Source organism: Ochotona princeps, chromosome 24 (genome assembly GCF_030435755.1).
Source record: "Ochotona princeps isolate mOchPri1 chromosome 24, mOchPri1.hap1, whole genome shotgun sequence".
NCBI lineage: Eukaryota > Metazoa > Chordata > Mammalia > Lagomorpha > Ochotonidae > Ochotona > Ochotona princeps.
This window is the reverse complement of record NC_080855.1, coordinates 13,973,844-13,999,564: the sequence shown is the minus strand read 5'-3', so window position 1 is coordinate 13,999,564 and position 25,721 is coordinate 13,973,844. Positions and strand designations below refer to the sequence as shown.

The 25,721-nt window shown below is 43.4% G+C and overlaps 1 protein-coding gene and 1 non-coding gene across 3 annotated transcripts in view; both read right to left on the bottom strand.

The window, feature by feature from the left end:
- Positions 1 to 21,412, bottom strand: part of ATF7IP2 (activating transcription factor 7 interacting protein 2) — a 53,362-nt gene extending 31,950 nt beyond the window's left edge. Inside the window, exons 1-4 of one of the 2 annotated variants that reach the window (XM_058681142.1) lie at positions 21,277 to 21,412; positions 14,049 to 14,332; positions 11,408 to 11,550; positions 11,265 to 11,331 (exon numbers count right to left, since the gene is read on the bottom strand). In XM_058681142.1, coding sequence (XP_058537125.1) covers positions 11,265 to 11,295 — 31 coding nt within the window. In that variant the 5' untranslated portion in view covers positions 11,296 to 11,331; positions 11,408 to 11,550; positions 14,049 to 14,332; positions 21,277 to 21,412. Of the gene's footprint in view, positions 1 to 11,264; positions 11,332 to 11,407; positions 11,551 to 12,449; positions 12,482 to 14,048; positions 14,333 to 21,276 lie in introns of those variants that run through there. The other variant, XM_058681143.1, reaches the window with a different exon arrangement.
- Positions 21,413 to 25,025: 3,613 nt separating this feature from the next.
- On the bottom strand, positions 25,026 to 25,132 carry LOC118757809 (U6 spliceosomal RNA). Its single transcript, XR_004995374.2, has one exon. It is a non-coding gene; the product is annotated as a U6 spliceosomal RNA (small nuclear RNA).
- Positions 25,133 to 25,721: the final 589 nt, after the last annotated feature.

Below are 25,721 nucleotides of genomic sequence, written 5' to 3'. Positions count from 1 at the left end.
GACAGGGCTGGTGGTGGTACAGATCAGACTGTAGCACTTGCAGGGATGTGTTCTGGAATTCACAGAACACTCTATAGACCTGTGGTGCGACCATGGCGTACACATTGCAGGCAGACTCCTTTGAAAGGATGAAGAACAAATCCAGCTGCACATGAAGACAAGACAACTGGCTCCTCAAATTCCACAGAAGACCTTAAGTACCTCTGTAAACGGTAGAAACAAAAGCAGGTGGCACAATACTTAACCTGAGCCTGTGGACACTCTGAGGTAGACATGGACAACCAAGAGGCCTTGGAACTTACATGAGACGAATTCACTCCTGTGAAAACTGAAGCTCTTTTACAATGAGGCAAACAATGCTTCAGAGCAATCAAGATGATGCAGGGGACACAACCAGAGTTACTAACTAAACAGAAGCCAGCAGTTAGAATCCACTAGATGAGGGTTGGAATTGGGTCAACTATGCAGAGTAAGCTTAGTTAGGGCCACGAGCTTGAGATCACCCCCACCCCTGCCCAACTCTATGTCAATATTACCTATTACCACTCAAGAGAGCCCCGGGACAGTCTTTCCCCACCACCAATGCAGTCATTTGGGGAGTGAACCAACGGGTGGATGCTCACTCGCTCTCTATCCTCCTTTCTAACTCTACCTTTCAAACAAATAAGTAAAAAAAAAATTAACACACACTATATACAATCACATAGGTGAATTTTGGAAATGATTGAAAAATGTTTCAGAAAACTATTTTACTTAATAATAAATACTATTTGTTTACATATGAGGTTTACAATGAAATTGTACTTGACAAGAGGATTGCAGCCAGCACGGTGGTAGTGGAACTGATGTGTCATATGGTAGTTTCAATTTTTTGAGGAACAATCCATGTTTTGAAATGGATAATTTATACAGCAACAGTATTGTTTGTCTACATAATTAACAATTACTTTTTATTTTAACCATTCTGACAACATAAGAGGTATCTTGCTGCAGTTTTAATTTATATTTCTGTTGTTAGTGTTACTGAATACTTTTGCATCTATGGGTTAGCCACTGGTATGTATTCTTTTGGAAAACATCCATTCCATTCTTGGCCCATTTAAAAAAAATGTTGTCAGGGGGCAGACATTGTGGTATAGCAAGTTAAGCCCCCTCTGCCATATCAACATCCCACATCAGCACTGGTTTGTATGCCACCTGCTCTACTTCCAATCCAGCTCCCTGCTAATGTGCTTGGGAAGGCAGAAGATGGCCCAAGTTCTTATACCACTTCACACACCAGGGAGACTTGGAAGAAACTCTGGGCTCATAGCTTTGCCTGGCTCAGCCCTGGCTGTTGTGGCCATATATGGACTGAACAAGATCTGTCTCTTCTCTCTGTAACTCTTCCCCCCCACCAAAATTTTAACTGTTTACTTACACTGAGGAAGGAAGAGATCTTAAATCTGTTAATTCACTCCTCTAACAGCCACCATGGCCCAAGCTGAGCCAATCTGAAGCTAGGAGCCGGGAGCTTCCTCTAGGTCTCCCAATATGGGTGCAGGGATACAAGGACCTCGATCATCATCCACTGCTTTTCCAGGACACAAAGAGCTGGATTGGAAGTGGGGCAGCCAGGACATGAACCCGAACCCACATGGGATGCCGGTGCTGCAAGATGGAGGATTAACATGTTGAGCCACTGGTCCAGCATGTCAAATCTTTTTTTAAAAAGCCTGTTTTCTGAATTGTTTAAACTCTATTTCAAAATTATTCCTATTAAAATACTACCAAAGCAATCTATAGATTCAACACAATTCCTATCAAAATTTCAATACCATTTTTCACATAAATGGTGAAGTGATCATACGTGTGCAATTGAAACAAGACTAAATAGCTAAAGAAATCTTAAGTGAAAAGAAAGCTGGAGGCCAATTTCAGAGCATACTATGAGGCTCTAATTATCAAAATTGCATGGCACTGGCATAAAAACAAATACACAGACCAATGGAAAACAAGAGAAACCAAATAAGTCTATGCATTTGTGGTTTAATTTATTTTGGACAAAATGCCAACAACACACAATGGGAAAAGGCCAGTCTTCAATGATGTTGGGGAACTGGAAAACCACATACAGAGGAAATTAGGCTTTCATTGCACAACACATAGACAAATTAACTTACAATGCATTACAGGCATTAATAGAGGACCTAAAATTATAAAATTCCTAGACAAGGTTTATGGGAAAGGGGAGTCAGTGCCCAGGACAGGACACTAAAGCAGAAGTAACAAAGCAAAAATAAGACAAAAGAGCTGTGAAGGTAGACAGATTTCCACTTTACCCACTTCAGCACAAAATGAGATGTATAATTTTTTTGAGTTATCTTTTACAGAAACTCTAAACACCTGGTTCTTCTAAGAACATATAACCCTGTTTACTTCCTTCATGTCTGATACAGACAACCAGTGACCTGTTAGTGACCACTGTTGGTAGCTCTAGCTTAGGCACATAGAAATCCAGATTATTTAAACACTCCCTTCATGCCCCTCAGTGCCACAGTCCTTCACAGCCTTTCCTCTATGGAGTAGAATTGCACTCTTCCCATCAATCTAGCCTTTTAAGGTAGCTGCTGTTTGCTTTTTTCTATGCATTTCCTTTTCACAGCCTTCTCTTCCTCCTCTTTGCCCTTCCTCTGTAAGCAAAACTTGGCTGATAAATCAGTACTAAACCAACCACAGGCACCCTGTTTATCCCTGCCTGCTGAATTATATCAAAGAAAAAGCATGTATATAGCAAAATGAACAATCAACATTATCAGAGAAAATATTTTCAAGTCATATCTGATAAGTTAATATCCAAAATACATAGGGAAATAGTGCTATCTTAATACTATAAAATGAGCAATAATCAAAGGTTTAATCTTTAGTATCTCAATATTTTGCAGTTTTCAGAATGTATACCTAGCATTTCTTGTCATGCTATCGTAATTCAAAGCTTTCTTAATTTCCTTTTTAGATTGTTCACTGCAACTGAATGTGCTCCTTGGACTGAACGAACAATGGCTGTTGCATCTTAAACAACATTTAGCATCCTGACAAACGCTTTGGAAAAGATGTTAAAGTTTGAAACACCAGTTGACATGCTTTTCAACTCACCCAATAAATCTATAAATTTCAAGTTGTTTTTATCTTTAATTGTTCTTTCAGACTCCTCACAAACTTTTATTTCTTCCCTTCTGGTCACATTACAAAAATTTTTTTCAAAGGCAGAGTTGCAGAAAGAGACAGATAAAGAGATCTTCCATCTGCTGGTTCACTTTCCAAATGGCCGCAAAGGCAGGGGTTGGACCAAAGCAAGGTGCCTGGAATTCCACCCAGGTCTCCCAAGTGACAGGTGTTTAAGAACTTGGGCCAACTTTTTTCAGTTTCCCAGGCACACCAGTAGGCAGCTGGATTGGAGCAAAGCAGTTGAAATTCTGAGTTTTCTTGCAGGAGGTCATTGGTGTAGGAAACAGCTTAAGCCACTAGAACAAATGCTGGTCCAGTCTTGATCCTTGTATTTTGTTGCCCAATTATCCCAACTGGACCCTCCAACACAATGCTGAATGAAAGTGGTCAGAGTAATTAATGAATAAATGAGAAAAAAAAAAAAAGAAAAAGAAAGTGGTCAGAGTGCCTATCTTGGTCTAATTCAGGCGGAACAACTGTCTTTTTAGAATCATGTTAGCTACAGGTTTTCCCCAGGTACAGTATAAACATCCTGAACTTTCTGAAGTTTTTCATCAAACACAGGTACTGGGTTTTGTCAGATGACTGTTTGCTTCCCGTTACAAAATCACATAGCTTTGTTCCCTATTCTATTGATGTAGTCAGTAATAGATTTTAGAATGGGAAACTAATCTTGCAACAGGATAACTTTGTTAGAATGAAACAATTCTTTTTCCATCAGAGGTTAACTTTTCCTTTAAGGGCCACTTGGATATTTATAACATCATTCACAGGCCACACAGAATTACCAATTTGAAATTCAGATGGCTACATATTTGCTGAATTTTGATTTCTCACTGGCATTACCATGGCAGGGTCAGGCCAAATGATTTTTCATGACACACAGCCCATGAGCTGGACAGTGCCAACCGCTGCTCTATCTTGTTGATTTTAAATTGTCAATACTTTGTTGAGGATATTCTATGCACATTCATGGTACTGATTGGTAGCTTTGTCTAGTGATGTCTTGATCTGCTTTTGTTATCAGAAAATTGGCCTATAGAGTGATTCCATCCTCTTCTATTCCTCAGGAATTTGTGAAGAGTTGGTATCTTCCCATTTTTTCTTAAAATTCATTCATACAAAAGTCAGAGTTACCAGATTTTCAATCCACTGGTCCAAGTGGCTATTAACATTAAAAGGTATACCTGGCCAAAGGCTGATTTTTCTTCCTGGTCTTTGACATGAACTATAAATGCCCAAGCACTATGGCCATCTTCCACTGCTTTAATTAGGCCATTAGCAGGGAGCTGAACTGGAAGTGGTACAGCTGGGACACCAACTGTCAGTTTTATGTGATGCTAACATTGCAGACAGCAGCTTTATCCACTACATCATGATGCCAGCAAGAACTGATATCTTTAAATGTGTGGTGTGGTAGAATTCACCAGTAAATCCATCCAATTTGTGGCTTCTGTGTTCTAATTCAGTCTCTTTGTTCCAGGTTTGTCCAGATTTTTCTTCAATTTTGGGAATTTTATCTTCTTGAGGTGTCTTATTTCATCCATTTAATGGTGTTGCACAGAATTGTTCCACAGCATACTTTTTTTTTAACTACAGTTCTCCAAATATACAGAATAGGTATATGTGTGGATATGCATGTTCACACAAAGCTAGATTTATCTGAGTAGCTGGCTCATGTTTTACAGCATTTGAGAAGTCCACATTAGGTTGCTGTCTGTAGGCTGGATATATTGGGATGTGTATAGCACAATTCAGTCCAAGTCTAACTGCCTAAGAACCAAGAAAACTCTAAGCACAAATCTGAGGCTAAAAACCTGACTTGCCAGCAAGGGAAACAATAAGTCTTGGAGTTTAGAGGCCAGCATCTGACATCCAAGGCCCGAGTATATATACTGTAGGTCTGAGAGACCAACTCATCTTTTACATTTACTCTCTCCAAACACCCAGCCTGTGGATACACCTGCTCATAGGATGACTGGCCCCTCCACCTAGCCTCATCTAAATCAATCACATTCCTGTCTGATTTGTAAACACTGACACATCGAAAATAGGCTTACCTAGGCTTGCAGGCAATCTGATACCATAAAACCTTCACACCCTTGTATTTTAACTTCTGGAAAGTAAACAGCAATGCCTCCTCATTCATTCCTCATTTTAGAAACTTGACTTTTCCTTAAATGTCAATTTTGCTGATAATTTCAAAACAGTTTCCTTCATTTTCTCTATTGTTCTATTCTCTAAGTCTTCCTAAAAACTGCTCTAATTCACATCATTAGAAGATCAGGTATGGTGTCTTCACTTTCATTCATCTCAAAGTACCTTCTAATTTCCTTCATGGTTTCCTTGGCATTCAGTACTGTTACCTTCCACACATTTACGATTTCTCCACTTTACTGCCATCAGATAATGTTCATATTATTGCAATCCTTAAATCTGTTGATTTTATAGGTTACCACATCTACATTGGAGAATGTCGTATGTATACTGAAAATAACATACAATTCTGTTGTTCAAAAGACGTCTCTTCTTCAGCTGGTTTATAGCAATGCTTATGTCTTGCTTGCTTGCTGATCTTTCTGGTTGTTGATTCATCATGAAAGTGAAATACAGAAATCTTCATGATTGTTGTTGAATTACACCATGTCAAATTGTTGCTGCACGCATCCCAGTATCCTGTGTCTTTAGATGCACCTATAACTAATACCCTCATGCGGGACTCTCCCTGTATCTCTGGCAATATTCTCTTTGCTATAGTCTATTTTGTCTGATACCAGTATAACACACTAGGTTTCTAATAGCTATTCTATGTATGACCTTTTCTCCTTTTACTCTGATTTGCATCTCTAAAATCATAGTTTCCCTTTGGTACTACATACTTGAGCATCTTTTTCCCTCTAATGGCAATTTCTGCCATTTGATTGGATAGCTTAATCCACTCATTTTACATTACTAATTGCCATTTTACCTACTTTTCCAGCTTACACATGGTACTTTTTAATGCACGGTGGTGCCATTCAAGTTTTTCCATTATTTAGAAACACAATCTGTACTTTCAAAAATTGGTTTCTGGGCCTGGTGTGATAATCTCTCAGCTAAAGTCCTCGCCTTGCATGCACTGGGATCCCATTTGGGTGCTGGTTCTAATCCCGCTGCTTCTCATCCAGCTCCCTGCTTGTGGCCTGGGAAAGCAGTTGAGGATGGGCCAAAGCCTTGGGACCCCACACCCGTGTGGGAGATCTGGAGGAAGTTCCTGGCTCCTGGCTTCAGACAGGCGCAGCTCCAGCAGTGTGGTCACTGTGCATCATCAGATGGAAGATCTTCCTCCATCTCTCCTCCTCTTTGTATTGATAATTTTGCAATAAAAAAAAAAACTTCAAAAATTATGTTGGCCCTTATAAAATAAGCCTGTTTCTATTCTCCGAAAAGTTCATGAGTGAGTGAATGGTGTTATTTCTCCATTACCTGTTTAAATCATTCATCAACAATATCATGTCAGCCCACAGTTACAAAGTTTCGGTTACCAATATTTAAACTATAGGACCCTTCAGACTTTAAGTCCTTTTTTAGTTGCTTTTCCATTTCAAATTTATCAGAATGAAGTTCTTCATAACTTCCATTTGTAATCTGTAATGCCGTCCTGCATTCTTGGCATTTGGTGATTTTTTTTTTTAAAGATTTATTTTTATTACAAAGTCAGATATACAGAGAGGAGGAGAGACCGAGAGGAAGATCTTCCGTCCAATGATTCACTCCCCAAGTGAGCTGCAACGGCCGATGCTGCGCGGATCCGAAGTCGGGAACCTGGAACCTCTTCCTGGTCTCCCATGCAGGTGCAGGGTCCCAAAGCTTTGGGTCATCCTCCACTGCTTTCCCAGGCCACAACCAGGGAGCTGGATGGGAAGTGGAGCTGCTGGGATTAGAACCGGCGCCCATATGGGATCCTGGGGCTTTCAAGGCGAGGACTTTAGCCGCTAGGCCACGCTGCTGGGCCCTGGTGATGTTTTTAATTCCGTCATTTGTACCACAAATTTCTCCATTTTCTCAAGATTTTCAAAGCACTTACTATTGGGATGAGAATTGTGATACAGCAGCCAAAGCCAATGGACATTGTATCCTCATCACAGTGCCTGTTCAAGCAATAACTGCTCCATTTCCGATTCACCTTCTTGGGTAACAAACACTGGAAGCCAGCAGGTCTCGATTTCCACATTTAAGTTCCTGCTCTCCATTGGGAGACACAGATGGAGTTCCTGGCTCCTGCCTTTAATCTGTTTCAGCCCTTGTTGCTGCCTTTAGAAGATCTCTCTTGCTCTGTCACTCTGCCCTTAAAAATAAATACATTTTAATGCTCTCAGCTTTGTGGGTTTGATATTGATATTGTATAGTGTCCATTTCATCCTTACATGTTGGAATTCTGATGTTTTCCTTCTTTTCAGTTTGATTTGCTTGCTGTTCCTTGTTCCAGCTAAAGGTGAAAACTCCTATCTTCAATTTTCAGTCTGTTTAATTATTAAAGGCTTATTTTGGAAGAGCTCCTGAGAGATCTTCCATCCGTTAGTTTCACTTCCAAGGTGGCCACAATGGCCAGTGCTGTAACAGACTGAACAAGTCAAGAGCTTCACCCAGATCTCCTCAACGGCTGGCAGGGGCCTAAACACTTAGGCTATCTTCTGCTGCTTTTCCCAGGCCATTCCCAGTAAAAAACTGGGCTGGAAGTGCAATAGGCAAGACACAAAGTAGTGTCATGGAAGATACCCAGCATTCTAGGCAGCAGCTTTACTCACCATAGCGCAGGCTCCCAGGCCCTATTTTCCTAACCTCCTATCTTAACTACCACTTTGATCTATGGAATAATTAGAAACCTATTTCCAAGCAATTAAAATTTTTCTAGTTACAGAAAGTAAAAAATTCCACTGTGATCACACAATAATCTAGCAATTTCAATCATGAGATAATTTCTTAGCTTTAGTTTTTATAAAAGCTGTGTGTTGAAAAGTACACACATTGTAACACTGATGTTCTAACTTGGACAAATAATCAAATTGTGCTGTTCAAGGACTCCCAATCATTAAGACTATTAAAAGTAGAAAGCTGTAAACGTGGAGTCCGACTTCTTTGCTTATTTAGTTTGAAGCCATGACTGCACGTTAACTTTGGGCTTCCCCAAATGAAACATCTGTATCTCCAGGAATACTTCATTTCAGGATCAGGATGGTATCTTTTTTTCCCCTAAAGATTTATTTTGATTGGAAAGTGAGATAAACAGAGAGGAAGAGAGGAATATCTCTTGTCTGATGATTCACTCTCCAAGGTGCCGCAATGACCAGAGCTGAGCTGATCTGAAGCCAGGAGCCCAGAGCTTCTTTTAGGTTTCCGTGGCAGGCTTTCGGCCATCCTGGACTGCTTTCCCAAGCCACAAGCAGGGAGCTGGATGGGAAGTTGAGCAGCCAGGATCAGAACCAGCACCAATATGGGATCCTGGTGCATGCAATGTGAGGACTTCAGCCACTAGGCTACCATGCCAGGCCCCAGGATCGTATCTTAAGACATATGCATTAAAGAGCAACCCACATTAAAAATTTGAAGAAATCTGCTGAACCTTTTTTAAAGACTAAACATTTTTAAAAGATAGTATTTGAACCAATGGTTGTCCCAGCATGATGCCTCAGTGGCTAAATCCTTGCCTTACAAGTGACAAGATCTCATATGGATGATGGTTTGTATCCCAGCTGCTCCACTTCCCTCCCAGCTCCCTGCTTGTGGCCTGTGAATGCAGTAGAGGACGGCCCAAAGCCTTGGGACCTTGCACTCACATGAGATCCAGAACAAGCCCCTGGCTTTGGATGGGCTCAGCTCCAGCTGATGCGGTCACTCAGGAGTGAACCAGCGGATGAAGATTTTCTCTCTGTACCTCCTTCTCTCTAAATATTTCCCAAAAAACCTCACTTACGTCACAGGTACAAAGCAGATGTGGTATTATGTAGACACCACAGTATCCTTAATAGGTATAAAGTGATTAACCAAATGATAAAAACTAATGGCCAGCTTCTGTCATATGACAATATCATGAACATGCATGCCTTACTATGCTAGCGTGGGTTACGGATCAGCAGTGTCAGCTCAACCTGAGTGCTAGCAGAATTTTACCTTCACATACAGGTTAAAAAAAAACATTATATATATATATATAAAAAAGGCAACAGTGTACCATGAAGCATGAGAACCTAGCAAGGCAGTAGAGGCTGGTGCAAGTTCTTGGGCCCCAGACCTAGGTGGCAGACCTGGAAGAAACTCCTGGCTTCCAGCTTCAGACCAGCCCTGCTCTGGCTGCCGCGGTCATTTGTTGGGTGAACAAGTGGATGGAAGTTCTCGCTCTCTCTCAAGTTAAATATTTTTTTGTCAATTAAAACATACTAGAAAGTCACTTGAATTACTGTCTCCTCAGTAACTACCAAACAAAAATGCCTTAAAATTTTTTGCCTTAGCTACAAGTCTTTTCTTTTATCAATAGCAGTATATACAAAACACATTCATGGAAATTATTGTACTAGTAGACACACAGTGCCTCCATAAAACGGTTCAATTTAGATCTATATTTAGATCTGCAGCCTTAAAGCTTACTTAGGCATTCAGTATTCACTTCATAGCTTATCATTTCCCTTCCCTGCAAAAAAGTCATGCTCTCTCCATACTGCCTGATTACAATTAGTCTCAGCAGATTGATAAAGTTACCCACATCTGCTGTATTTTTAGGACAGCCATTTGGGCACAATGGTCTAAGATGTTGCCCGGGATGCCTGCATCCCATTTAAGAGTGCCTAGGCTGAAGTTCTATCCCTGCTTGATTCCAGCTTCCTGCTACCGTGAACCCGGGAGGTACAGGCAATGGCTACGTTGCCTGAGAGACCTACGTGGACTTCCTGGCTCCTGGTTTTGGACTGTGCCTATCCCACTTACCCCAAGGAATGCATTTGGGAGTGAACCAACAAATGAAAATCTGTCTTGCAAAGAAGATACGAAAACAGGCTTAAGGGGCCCGGCGCTGTGGCCTAGCGGCTAAAGTCCTCGCCTTGAAAGCCCCGGGATCCCATATGGGCACTGGTTCTAATCCCAGCAGCTCCACTTCCCATCCAGCTCCCTGCTTGTGGCCTGGGAAAGCGGTCAAAAACAGCCCAAAGCCTTGGGACCCTGCACTCATGTGGGAAGTTGTTCCTGGCTCCTGGCTTTGGATCAGCACAGCACCGGCCGTTGTGCTCACTTAGGGAGTGAATCATCGGACAGAAGATCCTTCTGTCTCTCCTCCTCTCTGTATATCTGATTTTCCAATAAAAATAAAATAAATCTTTAAAAAAAAAACAAAACAGGCTTAAGTCTCAGACAGCTGAGAAACTAAATTATATAAGAATATGAAACAATGAGATGGTGAATTCAGCACTTGCATCTTTCTGTATCATTTCACTTGTTAGAGCATTCAAAGTTTTTTTTTTTTTTTAAAGATTTATTTATTTTATTGGGAAGTCAGATACACAAGTATCGTCCCTCTGCTGATTCACTCCCCAAGTGGCTGTAGCGGCCATAGTTGAGCTGACCCAAAGCCAGGAGCTTGTTCTGGGTCTCCTGTTCGGGGGCAGCATCCCAAAGCCTTTGGCCATCCTCAACTGCTTTCCCAGGCCACAAGCAGGGAGCTGGAAGGGAAGTGGAGCAGCTGGGACACAAACTGGCGACCATATGGGATCCCGCCATTTGTAAAGCAAGGATTTAGCCACTGAGGCTATCGTGCTGGGCCGAGTTTTTAAGTTTTTATTAGCTACCATTAGTCTAATTACATTGAATGAAATACATCTAGATGTACACACCCACTACAATAGAACTATGCTATGGGAGTACAATAGCTTCATACCACACTTTTCAGAATAAAGTAGCTTAAAAAGAAATACAATATAACTGAAGGCTAAATTGAAGTACAGGGCAGATAATGTAAGCAGAGCAGAAAATTCGAGATGAACCCAGATAAACCAGTTCTTAAAACAGGCAAATCATGTCCAACAAGGTACCGCTCATGGTTTCTGTTGAGGCAGAAGTCATTCTGAGCACGTGGACTGTACATATCTGCAGGTAAGACTGAGAATCAACTAGGTTAATTTAAGATCAGATTCAAAACTTCTAGAAACAAATTGACGGATAAAGAAAGGCATACTTCACGAAAGCTGAATTCAGTGTAATTAGTCCTTCATTCAGGTGCTTCATATTTGCATTTTCAATAGCTTTCCTGTTAGATAAGTTATCTTCAATTTCTTCCGCATCTGTTTTTGCAAAGTTATGTTGTAGATCACTTACTGGCTACAGTACGACAAAATCATAATGAAAATAGCATTAAATTCAATCTAGAATTAACAGTCTAAGTGGATACAACAATTTCCCTCATCTAAATTATTCATCATTGTCTTCTAAATCTTACATGTCTTAAGAGCAAAAAAAGCTGTGCCCGAAAGCAAGCCACACGCACTGCTCCTTGGAACCGTCCACATAACCACCACACAAGGTAGGGTCAGCCTTCTCAGCAGGTTTTAAGCAAAACAACTGTTTACTTCTGCTTAGACACATTCTTAAATCTGCCTGCCACAATTGGGGAAAACACGAGGGGTCAGAGGGAGAATAATTAGGAAAAAACACACATATCTTAAGTTATCCTTAAACAGAAGCTTCTCTATCTAAAAACAAAAGGGTTTCCTCAATCACAGCACCCGTGACAGGTAAGCTCTAGTTTTCTTAAACAGTCCTTTATGTTCCTCAGAATTTTACATTCTCTCCGATATTCCAGCTCCTACTTAACACTGCGCATTGAGATCGTTTGGCAAGATCCAGTCAACTGCTCTAGAAACTGTGTTTTAAAACTTTTTTCCCCCAGACAACAAACAACTCAAAAGGAATCTGGTAACGAGATAGATACAGAAGTTGGGGGAGTAAGCTAAGTGTTATCCATTCACTTGCAAAAGCACACCGGAGAAGACTCAAGCGTTTTACTTACTCAAAACAAAAACAGAACAAACAGCCCCATTGCAGTGATGCCGCTTCACCGGGCAGTGCCGACCGCCATGTGGGGCCGCTCGACCGCCTCCCTGCGCCCGCGTCCAGCTGCGGGGCGTCCCGCTCCTCTCCCGGGCCAGCTCCCGGGCAGGCAGTGGCCGCGGCCGTCCGCGCTTCGGCCGGCCAAACGCAGCACGACCCGCCGGGCTCACCTAGCGCTCCGCGGACCTCAGCGGAAACCCCGGCCCTAAGCTCCTCCTCGGCCCAACCGCCACTCCCGCGAGGTTCTAAGCCGACTCCAACGTACCTGGAGCCACACCGCACGGCCCGGCTCCTCACAACCGACCCTGCCGCCAGCGGAGAGCGAAATGGGAGTTCCCGGCTACCGGCTGAGGTAAATCTTCCTCCGCCCACCGCCGACGACTCTGGGCCAATGGCAGCGAGAGCGCGCGGCACAACAGCCAATCAGAGTGCAGGCCGAATGGCGGTGGCGGGGAGGAGGGAAGTGGAAGTTGGCCCAGGGACTCTAGCGTTCAGCTTTCTAGACGCTTCTTTCCCGTCAGGCCGTGGCGTTTCCACCATCCATCTCGGACGAGGGGGCCCTAGTTCAGCTTTTCTCTGCGTTGACGACTATGAATGTGTATATAATTTTTAAAAACTCGTCACCAAAACAGCTCCTTCCTGCTAATCGATCATTAATCTGTCTGAATTTTTTAAAATGTCTTACGAAAGTTTTCATTTATTACCGAGTTTTTCGACAAACGCTTAAATTTTGCGATTCGAGACCACAGGCCTAATACGGTTTTCTTCGATTCCCTAACTGGGAATCTGTAAATTGGCTACACTTGGTTTCATTAGGTCCCCTGTGAGCCAATGTGGTTGGTAACCGCGAGCAAACAATCGATAATCATTGAGTCCAGGCTGCACAGAAGGCAAGAAATTAAGCCCTGGTCAGGACCGAAAAACCCCCTCTATATCAAAAAGTAGAACCACCTGCTTTGTACAACTCACTACAAAAACATAAGGCAAAGACTGACATAAAAGGTCAAAGAATCTAACCCAGTAAGTTCTCCAATGTGGTCTGAGATTCTGGGAGTCTTGAGGTCAATAGTGTTTTTGATAATAATACAAAGGTATTAATATGCTTCATTCTGAGTCGGGAATATTCTAGAAGCTTATGGGAAAATGAGGTGTGCTATCGTAGCAAGATTAAACACAAAAGCAGATAAGAAAAGCCACTGTTTTAAGTAGGACATTAAGGGGAAATGTAAATTAGTGACATTATTTGCACACTTTTTTGTGTTGGAGAATAACTTTGAATACAACTGAAGGATGTATAATGTTGTTAGGAGGGAGATCGTGTAGGAACAAATGGAGATGAGCAATTTGCAACTGGATAAGGAATATGGGCTTAACAGTCCAAAGTCAACAGTCAACAATGAATAGCCTTAAAAAGCATTCGATTTAAAGTGATAGGATGTCTGTGTGTCATTTTAATAATTGATATGTTTAAAGTTGGACAGTCTACATTCAAAATCACATTGGTCACTTTTCAGCCAGTTGGTCTTAAGCAAGTTAAATTCACCTCTCTGAGGGTCACGATAATATCTCTAAAATAGTAACAATAACAATACATGATTTCCTGAGTTATAAATTATCTGATTGCATATTAAGCAGTTATCCCTGTAATTTAATTATTGCAATGTTATGTGAAATGTTATGAAATTTCCAGAGTTGCTATTTTACTTTTTAAAACTAATTATGTACCTGAGAGCCTGTGCTGCAGAGTGGTAGAGACAGAGATCTTTCACCTGTTGGTTCATTTGCCGCAGCCAGAGGACTAGGGCGCCAGCCCCAGATTTCTTGTTTTGCCTGGAGCAGGCTAAGTGGGGCTACAGTTCTGAGCCTCTGACAGGTTTTGTCTCGGACCTTTGATTGGTATCTATTATTCTGCTCATCGAAACTGTGTTTTAAAAACACCACTTTGAGTTTCTGGAGTCTTCGTCTCTTGGAGTCCCCTTCCTGGCTGCTGTGACAGAAGGCTTCTGACTTACAGAAATCTTGATTTGTTCACTACCTTCTCGGCGTGGAGCTTCTGTGTGAGACAAGAACCGAGGTCATCTTCCGTCACTCCTTTTCCCTGTAACATAATTACATAAACCTCTTTTCCTAAAGGGAAGAAACAAGTAAGACAGATACAGGACAATGGAAACTCATAGAGATTTAGAGCATGAGAAGGATTCAACCCATGGGTGCTGCCTTGAAGATGGAAGGGACCACACGGAAACCATGAAGAGGAAAGTAATTCTGCCAACAATCAGAATGAACCTGCAAGCAGATTCTTCCCCAGAGCCTTGTGGGGCCAACCTTGAGTTCCAAGCTTGTGGAGACCATCAGCAGAGCTCCCAGCTGACACCACTGTACTCCTGACTAAGAGAACACTAAGATTATCAGCTGGTGTTGTTTTAAGTCAGTGAATGTGTGCTGCATGGTTAAGGGCACAACAGAAAAACTGATTCCCATACCTTTCTCAGTTCTCCCTGGGCAAGGCTGCAACTGCATTGCTCAGATGACTTTGTCTTCAGTGTTCTGGATTTCTCTGCATTTTGCCCCCTGGGGAGTCACTTCCTGAGAGTTAGAAAGCAAAAGAAAGACAGCTGATCGAGGGTTTTGTCAGTTCTTGCCTCAGTGATGGAATGCAGCTGTAACAGTTGTTCTTTGAAGTTTCCGGGCCTCCAGGCGGCAGCCACAGCAACTTTGTTCTCCAGGCCACAAAGGCTGCCAACCACTACAGCAGCTCCTGGCACCCTGCTGAAGATTGATAAGCATCCAAGATTTTGTGCTAGGTAGCACTAGTCTCAAATATGCAAAGGGATTTCTTTGTTGACAGAGTCTTTACTTACAGATTTCTTCATGCCTTATCTGAGTGCATGGCCACAGGGTACAGAGTAACTCCTTAGAATTGTGGCATGGGGCCCAGCAGTGTGGCCTCGTGGCTAAAGTCCTCGCCTTGAACGCCCCAGGATCCCATATGGGCGCCGGTTCTAATCCCAGCAGCTCCACTTCCCATCCAGCTCCCTGCTTGTGGCCTGGGAAAGCAGTTGAGGACGGCCCAAGGCTTTGGGACCCTGCACCCACATGGGAGACCCGGAAGAGGTTCCTGGTTCCCGACTTCGGATCTGCGCGCAATGGCCCGTTGCGGCTCACTTGGGGAGTGAATCATCGGGCTGAAGATCTTCCTCTCTGTCTCTCCTCCTCTCCGTATATCCGGCTTTCCAATAATAATAATAATAATAAAAAATCTTAAAAAAAGAATTGTGGCATGGATTCAGTTACATAAGCTGAATCCTTGTGAGAGTGCAGTAGGGAACTAGACACGTAATAGTTGCTCAATATATTGGTGTTACCATACTTCTTTTACGACTTTGGGGCTAGACAAGGTATGTCGATCTTTTTTTGAACTGCTGAAAAACCATTTTAGAAGTCTGCAAATACAGAAATTGCAAACAGAAAGACTTGTAGTAATTTAAAGTGTATTAACCCCCCTCTGGTGTACCGTTCTCATTTCTCGTTCTTTCAGCTTCTCCAGAAACTGATATTGCGACTTTGTGTTTGTTGCTCCAACTATTTGGAACAATCTTTTCTTCATTTGAAAGACCCACACTCGGAGTGTCCTTCTCTTGAGGAGACCCCTCCCAAGGAACAGCGAGACCTTGTACGGATGCAAACAGCAAGAGGTTTATTCAGATACACAGGTACCTGGGGCGACAAAGTCTCTCGGAGGACTTGCGCGCCTTCAGGCTGGGGCGGTGGGTTTTTATAGGGTAGGGAGGCAAAAAGCGCGGTACAGAAACGAGATGCATAGTTACAGGGTCCTGATGGGTGGATTTAAACGAAGCCAGGGTCATTGTGGAGTCAGCCTTTCTTAGTTCCAGGAAATCTGATAATAGCTGATAATAGCTGAATTGGCGCTGAGTTAGCTCTCTTTCTCAATGTCTCTTCCTTCTTTTGGGGCCAGATGTTCAACCACAGATGTGTGGCAAGCTAGTCCTGACCTCGCCCGCCCCCAGAGATCCTGTTTTTCTTGGTGTGGTTAAAGCCTTGCAAAATGGCATTCCTGCTGCTAAGCCTTATTATAATTAAGTGAGGGTCTTTCACCTTCTTCCCTTTCTATTTTAAGTCAAAATGCTCCACTTTACCCTTAGCACAATGCTAACTATGGTGATGTTGGAACAGGCCAATCAATGTCTCCGTATGAGCAGGGCCTAGAGAGCCTTGTAAGTCCCAAGGATATTCCGTATTGTAACAACTCAAAAGCTATCGGGTTAACAAAAGTCTTCAAAAAGGCGGCTACATTGCCAGCCATATCCTCACCATAATCAACCCGATTTATTAAAATAACAATGTTGTCCCTTCTACTGGTGAAATCTTCAGAGCATAGACTCATCTTTTAAAAAATAATAGGATATACTAGATTAAACCTTCATCTGTGATGTCAGCATCACAGTGAGCATGGGTTGAGTCCTACCTGCTCCTCTTTTGATCCAGCCCCCTGCTAAGGTACCTGGGAAAGCAGTGAAAGATGTCCCAAGCTGGCCCCTGAACCCACATGGGAGACCCTGAAGAAGCTCCAGGCTCTTGGCTTTGGATTGACTCATTGCAGTCGTTTGGGGAGTGAACCCGCAGATGGAAGATGTGTGTCTCTGTCTCTCCTCTCTCTGTAAGTCTGCCTTTCAAATAAACATCAATGACAAAATTGTTTTTTAAAGAAAATAGTATCATATCCACAGTTAGTGTTTAATAAAAATTTATAGTTGTCAATACATCTAGTTACAGTTATACACCCATTTTCGTTATTTGATATATATAGAAACTTTTACTTAAAGGGGAATTACAGACAATAGCATAACTGCTAATGCAAACAGTAAATTATGGGGTGATTTGAGAGAGCTGGGGAAATTCCTGATTCCTGACTTCAGGTCAGCCTAGTTCCAGCTTTGACGTCCATCTGCAGAGTGAACCAGTGGATGAAAGCTCTCTCTGTCTTTAATTCTGCATTTCAAAAAATAAACAAATCTCTTAAAACAAAAAAAAAAGAAAGCAATTTGCCTTATGATTTTTCCACTTCGTAAATGGTGCAAAAGTGTTATGATTCAGTAGAAACAGTACTTTGAATGTTGATCTTTTCTCAAGTTAGCAACATGTGGTGTGATACTATCCTGTGATGCTGAGCAGCTGCAGTGGGCTGCAGCTCCCAGTCACATGAAAAAAGTCACGAGTAGACAACCAATTGCTGTAGTGGACTAAGTTACTAAGCTATGATGTTCAGTAGTGTAGGTATTTATAGCTTTCTATGCTTTAGGGCAGAAATATTAGCTCTACTAAAGGAAACTAGTTTAACATTATCAGTAACTACCTACACTACGCTAACTTTTATCCATACTCACATTAGAATATTCAATCCAGTGTAGGTATGCAACCACATTAAGAGAGATAGAAAAGCTAAAAAAAAAAAAAAAAAAACCACCACCACCAACAACAAAAAACCTCATCTAAGAATAAGCCTCTCTTGGCTGGGGCTCAGCTGTGTTGGATGTGAATTTAAGTGAGCCTTACGCTGGCAAAGTTAAGAGTCCTCTTCTTGCTGCAGCCCTCGTGTCTGGGATTTCTGTTTGCGTACCCTGCTACATTTCGGGAAAGAGACATAGCCCATTTTAGTAGTCACGTGGAACTGAAGTGACAAAATTGGGCCCATAAATTTTTTGTTAAGAAGTTTCATACTAATTGTCTTGGGTCCTGGGATTACCCTATTTATTTATTTATTTATTTTGCATCAAAATATTACTAAATATATATGTATATATTTAGCCAGGCTAAAAACACTCTTAATTTTGGCCATGCATTAGTTTCGACTGAATGATCCAAAACTAGTAACTGTGTTTTAAAAGGAAAGGATAATTCATTGTTTAATAGTTAAAATAGGAAATTCACCACCAAAAGAGCAATTATTTAATATAGTGTTGCTAACAACTGAATTCTAAAAAGGTGATTAAATACAGGAGAATCCAAAGCTATTCATTTACATCACAAGAGTACCACAAACCTAAATAACCCTTTTAAACCATGTAAACTCATCATCTGTTTTGTCTTTGGGAAATGAAAGAAATTTATGCACTTCCTGACCTTCCCTGGTGAGAAAGGCAACAACACATGGCCAATTTAATGGCAGTGGCCTTGCCTTAGTGTTCTCATGCTGAGAAAACAAACCTTCTGGAGAAATAGTTGATTCAGATCCAGGTAAGAAGTAAAACTAACCTGGAAAATCCCAAACTGAGGGGAAGACGACGGAAGGCTTACCTTCCAAAGGAAGTATTCCTGGTGGATATATTTTGAAACTATCACTAATCCATTGCAGTGTTTCAAGTTTTTAAAAGGTATTATCTGTATACATCCTTAAAAGACTCAAATCTGGAAGCATGTTCTTCACAGTAAAAGGCTGAAATGCCCTCTTTATGATTAAGCATATCCAAACTGTCCCTCCAACCTTCTTGGCATGACTCTATTTGCACACACACACACACACACACACACACACACGCACTTTCCATTTTGTTTATGTAACTTATTTAGCCAACAGCTATCTGAAAGCCGAGGTGAAGCAATTCTCTCCCCCCACCCCAATTGTTTTGTATTACACACATTGGTGCAGTGAACCATTTTCATCTTGTCCTCCTAGATCTATAAATTAAAGACCTAAGATGAAAATTGGGCGGCCTGGGTCAAGCACATGTGTATTCTACAATGTGACGATAACTGCTAAGTTGTCAATGCAGTAGAAGGCGAGTTGTTCAAGGATGGGACAGATGATGAGGTAGAAAGTGCTATAAACTGGAGATAAACGGAAGCAGCTCATGGGAGATGTGGAATATAGCTATTAAAAGAGAACTAAAGGGCTTGGCACAATAGCCTACTCGTTAAATCTTCATCCTGCATGTACCATGATCCCATATTGGCGCTGGTTAATATCCCAGCTGCTCCACTTGCCTTCCAGCTCCCTGCTTGTGGCCTGGGAAAGCAGTCGAGGACGGCCTAAAGCCTTGGGACCCTGCACCCATGTGGGAGACCCAGAAGAGGCTCCTGGCTCTGGTTTTAGATCACCTCAGCTCCAGCCGTTGGGGAGTGAATCATCAGAGAGAAGATCTTTCTGTATCTCCCCTCTCTCTAAATCTGCTTTTCTGATAAAAATTAAAGAGAGAGAGAGAGAGAGAGAGAGAATATGACAGCCAGGCTGCAGGGACATTGAAAGTTATGTGGTGGGCCAAGAAGGCACACAGGACCAACCAGACTTATTAGCAGTAATTTATTGCACAAGTTTCACTTCATGTAGGAAGGGCTGTCTCAAGAAGCAACAGCAGCAAGAGCGCTTGGAAGATGCATTTCTATTTTCTGAGGCTTTTGGTGGTGGGTGAGCTCAAGTTCTTTTGCCCAATGAGGGCAAATGTTCTCTGGGTTGGAGTACCAGGTGAGCAAGATGTTTTATTCCAAGATAACTAAGTGTGAAGAGTTCCTGTTCAAGAGGCCTCAAAAATCCCTTAAACATACATGTTGTTTTGAATTGAAAAGGTCCTATATTCCATAACAAACAAGAACATGAAGTTGAAAAGCTGTGGGGGCTGGGGGGTGGGCAGTATTGAAGTGTAGTGGGGAAAGCCTCCACCAGAGGTGCTGCCATTTCATATGGGTGCCGGTTCTGGCATGTTCTGGCTGCTTTGTTAGGTTTTAGGATTTTCGAGTTCCAAGCAGTAGAGGAAGAAACTAGTTGAAGTGAGGAAGACTTCATGTTAGGAGTAGATAAAGAGAGAGTGTGGGTAGAGTCTGCCTAGACAGAGGACAGGGGCTTGGGGCAAGGCTTCATGCTGTTTGGGCAGCAGGCAGAGATCCTTACACGGTTTGTGGGGGAGGTGTAGGGAACTGCAGGGACCCTGATAAGATGGGTGGGGGATATGCAGAACGGCTCCCTTGGGGATGTGGACAGCGCTCTGTCTCGGCAGTTTGGAGCGTGTTCAAGTGCAGGGTTGTCTGGAGTATTTCACCAGCCTTCAAGTTTATTCTGCCTGCACTCAGTTTCATCAGACCTGGGGTTTCAGCTGCCATCCACTGTTTGCTTCACTGCCATCCTATACAGATGGGCTGCAGTCCCAGCTGCTCTACTTTTTTTTATGTGTATTTATATGACCATCAGAGTTATACAGAGGTAGGCAGAGATCTTCCGTCTTTGGTCATTCCCCAGATAGCCACAACAGCCGGGTCAGGTCAAAGCCAGGAGCTTCTTCCAGGTTTCCCATGGAAGTGGAAGAGCCCAAACACTTGGACCGTCTTAGGCTTCTTCTCCCATTAGCAGGCAGCTGGATTGCAACTGGAGCAGCTGGGACTCAAACTGGTGCCTATATGGAATGCCAACCTCACTGACAGTGGCTTTATCTGTTATGCCACAATGCCAGATCCCTGGGAAAACAGCAGGAAATGGCCTAAGTGCTTGAGCTCCTGCACCCACGTGGGAGATCCTGGCTTTGGCCTGGGGACGCCCTGGTGGTTGGGGCCACTTTAAGAGTAGTAAATCAGTGGATGGAAGATCTCACTCGATGAGTGAGTGGGTGGCAGGATCTCAGGCACTTGAGCCGCGTTGTACCTCATCACCAGGCCTTTAGCTGGGAGCTGGATTGCAATGGAGGAGCCGGGACTCGAACCAGTTGTCATACGGCTTAGCTAACTGTGTCACAATACTCTTTCCCTAATTAATCATAACTGTTTTCCCTACAATTTTTAGTCTTTAAAAACAAAACATGGAGGAAACTAATGGGGTGGCAGGGATTTGGGGAGGTAGCAAGGGAAATCCTGGATCCTATAGAACTATATTATTATTTTTAAAAAATTCAGAAAACCAGATTACTGCTCTAAGACCTGTCAGAACAAGATTTAGTAAATTAAAACAGTGGGGCTTTTCGTCGTTAGCCAGTACAAAATAGTATTTTCTCTCACTTTTAGAACGCAATAGCTAAGAGTTTGTGGATTCGGAGAAATGTGGAATTACAGCGTAGAAAAGCAAGGCTAGTTCAACCTGTGCTCGTTTTACATTTTTTTTTTTAAAGGGGAAACACCATAGTTCCGGCTTCCGGAAGTGAGCACAGTAGACAGGCGCCCAGGAGTGTGCAGAGGCCTCAGGGTGACCCCCGCACCCAGCTGACCCTGGCGGCGAGGCGGTTGGAGGACCCCACGCCCCCGAGAGCTGATGGCCCCACAGGGCCTCCCCAAGTCCACCCTGCGCCACGCGTGCGAGTGGGGCCGCAGCCAAGCCCGGTGGGGCCTGCGCGGACCAGCACCTCAGGTAACGGAGGAGGGGACCCCGCTGGCCGGCGGCGCTGCGGGCGAGGCAGGCGGCAGGCGGAGGGCGGGCCCCAGCCGCCCAGCAGCCCCACGCGGGGCCTATGGGGTCACACCGGGTTCCCGTGAACCCAAGGGCCACAACTGACGGAGGTGGACGGTTGGAACCGTTCGGGCAGTTGGTCATGAAGTTAGAAGCCAGAATACTGTCTGGCACTGATACGGGCCTCCTGGTCCTTACCTGGTGGGTAGGGTCGCTGTCTCCAGGCCGCTGCAGATGAGCCCTGCGTGGAACAGGCACTGCCGCCCCCCAGTGCTGGAAAGAAATAGTGGGGCACCGGCAGGTCTGGTTGACCTGCAAATTAAGTCACAAAATGGCAGCTCCAGTCCCTGCCGCTCCACTTCCCAGCTGGCTCTCTGCTGTTTTGCCTGGGAGAGCAGTGGCGGATGGCCCAAGTATTTGAGTCTCCACCACTCATGTGGGAGACCCGCAGAGGGTTCCGGACTTCAGCCTGATTCAGCCTTGGCCGTGGTGGCCGTTTGGAGAACGGAATCAGTTAATGGAAGATCTCTCCCTCTCCCTCTCATTCTGTAACCCTGAGGTTTGAATAAAATAGCCGAAAAAATGGATACAGCCCTACTTTAAAACAATTTGGGGGGCAGTCGGCATTCGTCTGCCATGCTGTCATGCTCTGTGTCCCTCTGTGGGAGTCCTGGCTGCTCCGTTTCCCATCTAGCTCCCTGCGAATGCACCTGGGAGAGCAGCAGGACGTCCCACGGGCTTGGGCTCCAGCACCCACATGGGTGACCTGGAAGAAGCTCCTGGCTCCCGGATTTGGACTGGCCCAGCTCTGGCTGATGTGGCCACTTGGACAGTGAGCGAATGAATGGAAGATGTTTCTCTTATCTCTTTTCTGTAAATCTGCCAGAGTGTTAGTATAATGTTAGAATGTTAGGCAACATTAGGCCCTTCGTGCCAAGAAATTGCTACTTTGCTAGGTCAGGATGCGTCCGGACCATGGGAAAGCTCCACTTTAGCGATAGATATGTCCTTTGTCCCTCTGTGGCCTTGTGAACAGTGTCACAAACCTTATCTGTAAAATACTCCCGGGTGCAGGAGGACAGGGCCGCAATCATCCGGTCCCAGGAACAGAGGGGGCCATACAGATAATGGGTGTGGGAACGGAATGGGCTGTTTAAACCCAGGGGCCATAAAGATAATGTATGGGGGAACGGAGTGGACTGTTTGTACCTGGAAGCCATAAAGATGACATGTCTGAAGTCTGTTACTCTGCGATGTGTGACTATGATGTATGTGATGGCTGAAAGGGGGCCTATATAATCTCTGGCTCTCTCTAGTTCGGGGTCCGACCTCTCCTTGGCTGCCCTGCATGCCCCAAGAACGGTCTGACCCCAGCATGCTGGCACAATAAACTCTGCTTGCTGTTGTATTACCAGCGAGACTCTTTGTTGTTTCTGGGGATTTGGCAAAACCAGACCCTAACACTGCCTTTCCAATAAAAAATTTAAAAAAATATATTTAAAAAAATGTTGGCTACATCTAGACATAGAAACGAGGGTAGGGAGAGGTTCCAATGCATGATAGTTAGAAAATGGCATGTTTTTAAAACAAGTAATTTGTTGGCTTGTGGAAATGACTTTTTTGAAGGGGAACTGTTAGGCTATTCTGGAAGCAAAGCCCAGAAAGATGTCCGTCCGTGTGCTCACTGCTGTGAGGACATGGAGCAGACGGCTGGGAGGAGGAGGAAACTGCCAGACTGGTGGGATTTAGAAGACATCCTCCTATCGTTAGCGTTGTGTTGTATGTGTGGTGTTTTCCTCACTGTCCATGTATTCCACATTGCCGAGTCGGTTCTGGGCAATGTGTAATCTTTTTAGATAGTTCAGAGGACCCCTGTATTGTGCAAGGTGGGTATAGTAAAAACACATTTTATGTGAATCAGTTCGTGTTGTCATTCGTAGGGAAGGCTGTTTTGGAATGGCCATACCACTTGCCTGAGCAAGTGCACAGTGTGTGTGTGTGTGTGCATGCGCGCATTGTTCCAGAGAGAAGAGCAGCCAGCGTGGAGTTCTGGGCCAGGCTGCTGGTGCTGGTTACATTGCGTGCATTGTGTTTGGCTCTGCTGTGCACATTCTAGTGCATACAAGGACAGCATTCCCTAGTTTCCAGCACCTATACTTTTCAGGTGATAAAGAGGCTGTCAGCTATGGCAAAATATAGTTGTTTACAGTGATCTTTATACTTTACATTAAAATTCCCAGGGAAGATTATCTCTTAAAAATTTGAACTCGATGGTCCTTGGGATTGGTAGAGAAGGGACAGCAAGGGTGAATCCACTGATTCCCACCTCTAGTGGCTACAATGGCCAGAGCTGACCTGTCAGTGACCCAGAGCTGAGCCAATCCAAAGCCAGGAGCCACGAGCCTCCTTCTGGTCTCCCCCGCAAGCACAGGGTCCCAACGCTTTGGGCCGTCCTTGACTGCTTTCTCTTGCCACAAGTAGGGAACAGGAAGGGAAGTGGAGCAGCCAGGATACAAACCAGTGCCCATATGGGATCATGGCACATGTAAGGCGAGGACGTTAGCCATTAGGCTACCGCATTGGACTCCCCTATAAACATATTTTTCAAATATAGTAGGAAATGAGTTATACACTACCTCTGTGAATAGGAGAGTGCGCTGGCAGGACTTGTTTGATTGCAGAAGGTGGGAAGGAAGGAAAAGCAAATGATAATGTACTCATGTGTTTGTTCCTGGGTAGTTTCAGACGCAGGCGTGTTTTGTGTGACAGGCAGCTTTGTTTGGCTGTCTAAATGAGGCTATAACTAATACACCAGTGAGTCCTAGTTTTGTAGCTTAGCTTGTGGGCTCAAGGCAGTAAAGAGGTTGCCAATGCATGACAAAGTAAAGTTAGTAAAATTAGTACATTTTGTACACTTTGTGTTACAGTTCATAGAAAAACCTATTTCTACTTTTGGAAGCACACTTGTTCAAACATCTCCAACCATTACACGGGCCTGTACTTACCAAGGGGATTGGATGGAGAGAAGGAAGTCAGGAGGGTATAACTTAAGCCAAAATGGTCATATTTAGCAAACACCCCAGATTATGACAGTTTCCATGTGCGTACAGTTTTATTTAACAGAACTGGATATAGAGCATTGAAATCCAAATGAGAATGTATATAAAACATCTAGTCTTTGTGGATGTTTCAAAGTGCCTGCTGTATCCAAAATAAGTGGTTATGGAATACACTTATAAATCGTCAAAAATAGGTGGGAATAGGGCTGGCACTGAGGCATAGCAGGCTAAGCCTCAGCCTGCAGTGTTGGCATCCCATATGGTCGCTGGTATCTGTCCTGGCTACTGCACTTTTTTTTTCTGTTAAAAATATGAAACACTTCACGAATTTGCGTGTCATCCTTGCGCAGGGGCCATGCTAATCTTCTCTGTATCGTTCCAATTTTAGTATATGTGCTGCCGAAGCAAGCACGGCTGCTCCACTTCTAATCCAGCTCCCTGAATGTGGCCTGGGAGAGCAGCACGGGGTGTCTGCTAGTCTTCAGGCCCCAGCCAGCACCCACATGGGAGACCTGGAAGAAGCTCCTGGCTCCTGGCTTAGATTGGCTTTGCTTTTTGCTCTTGTGGCCGTGTGGGAAGATTCTCTCCTCTCAGTGTAACTCTTGTCTTTTAAATAAAAAATAAATATATATATATATTTTTTAATTAAAAAATCTAGATGAGATTGTTCTGGCTGTGACATCTGTCACCCCATAAGGCCTAACAATATTTATAAATAGATTAAAAATGTTGAAACAGGTATTTCTGGAACCCATTCCTACACACCTTGTCTTTTATTTATTTATTTATTTATTTATTTATTTATTTATTTATTTATTTCTAAGACTTCCTTCTCTAAAAGCACCATTTGTGTCAGCCTCTTTTCTGTTTTGGCTAGGCTGTTTGTCAACAAGTCTCTATATGTTGAGACATGATTTGTCGTAATTCATGGAAGTGGCTGCAGTGGTTTTGTCCTTCCTGTTATGCACGTGTATGTACAAGATGTGTTTCTCTGCTCCTAA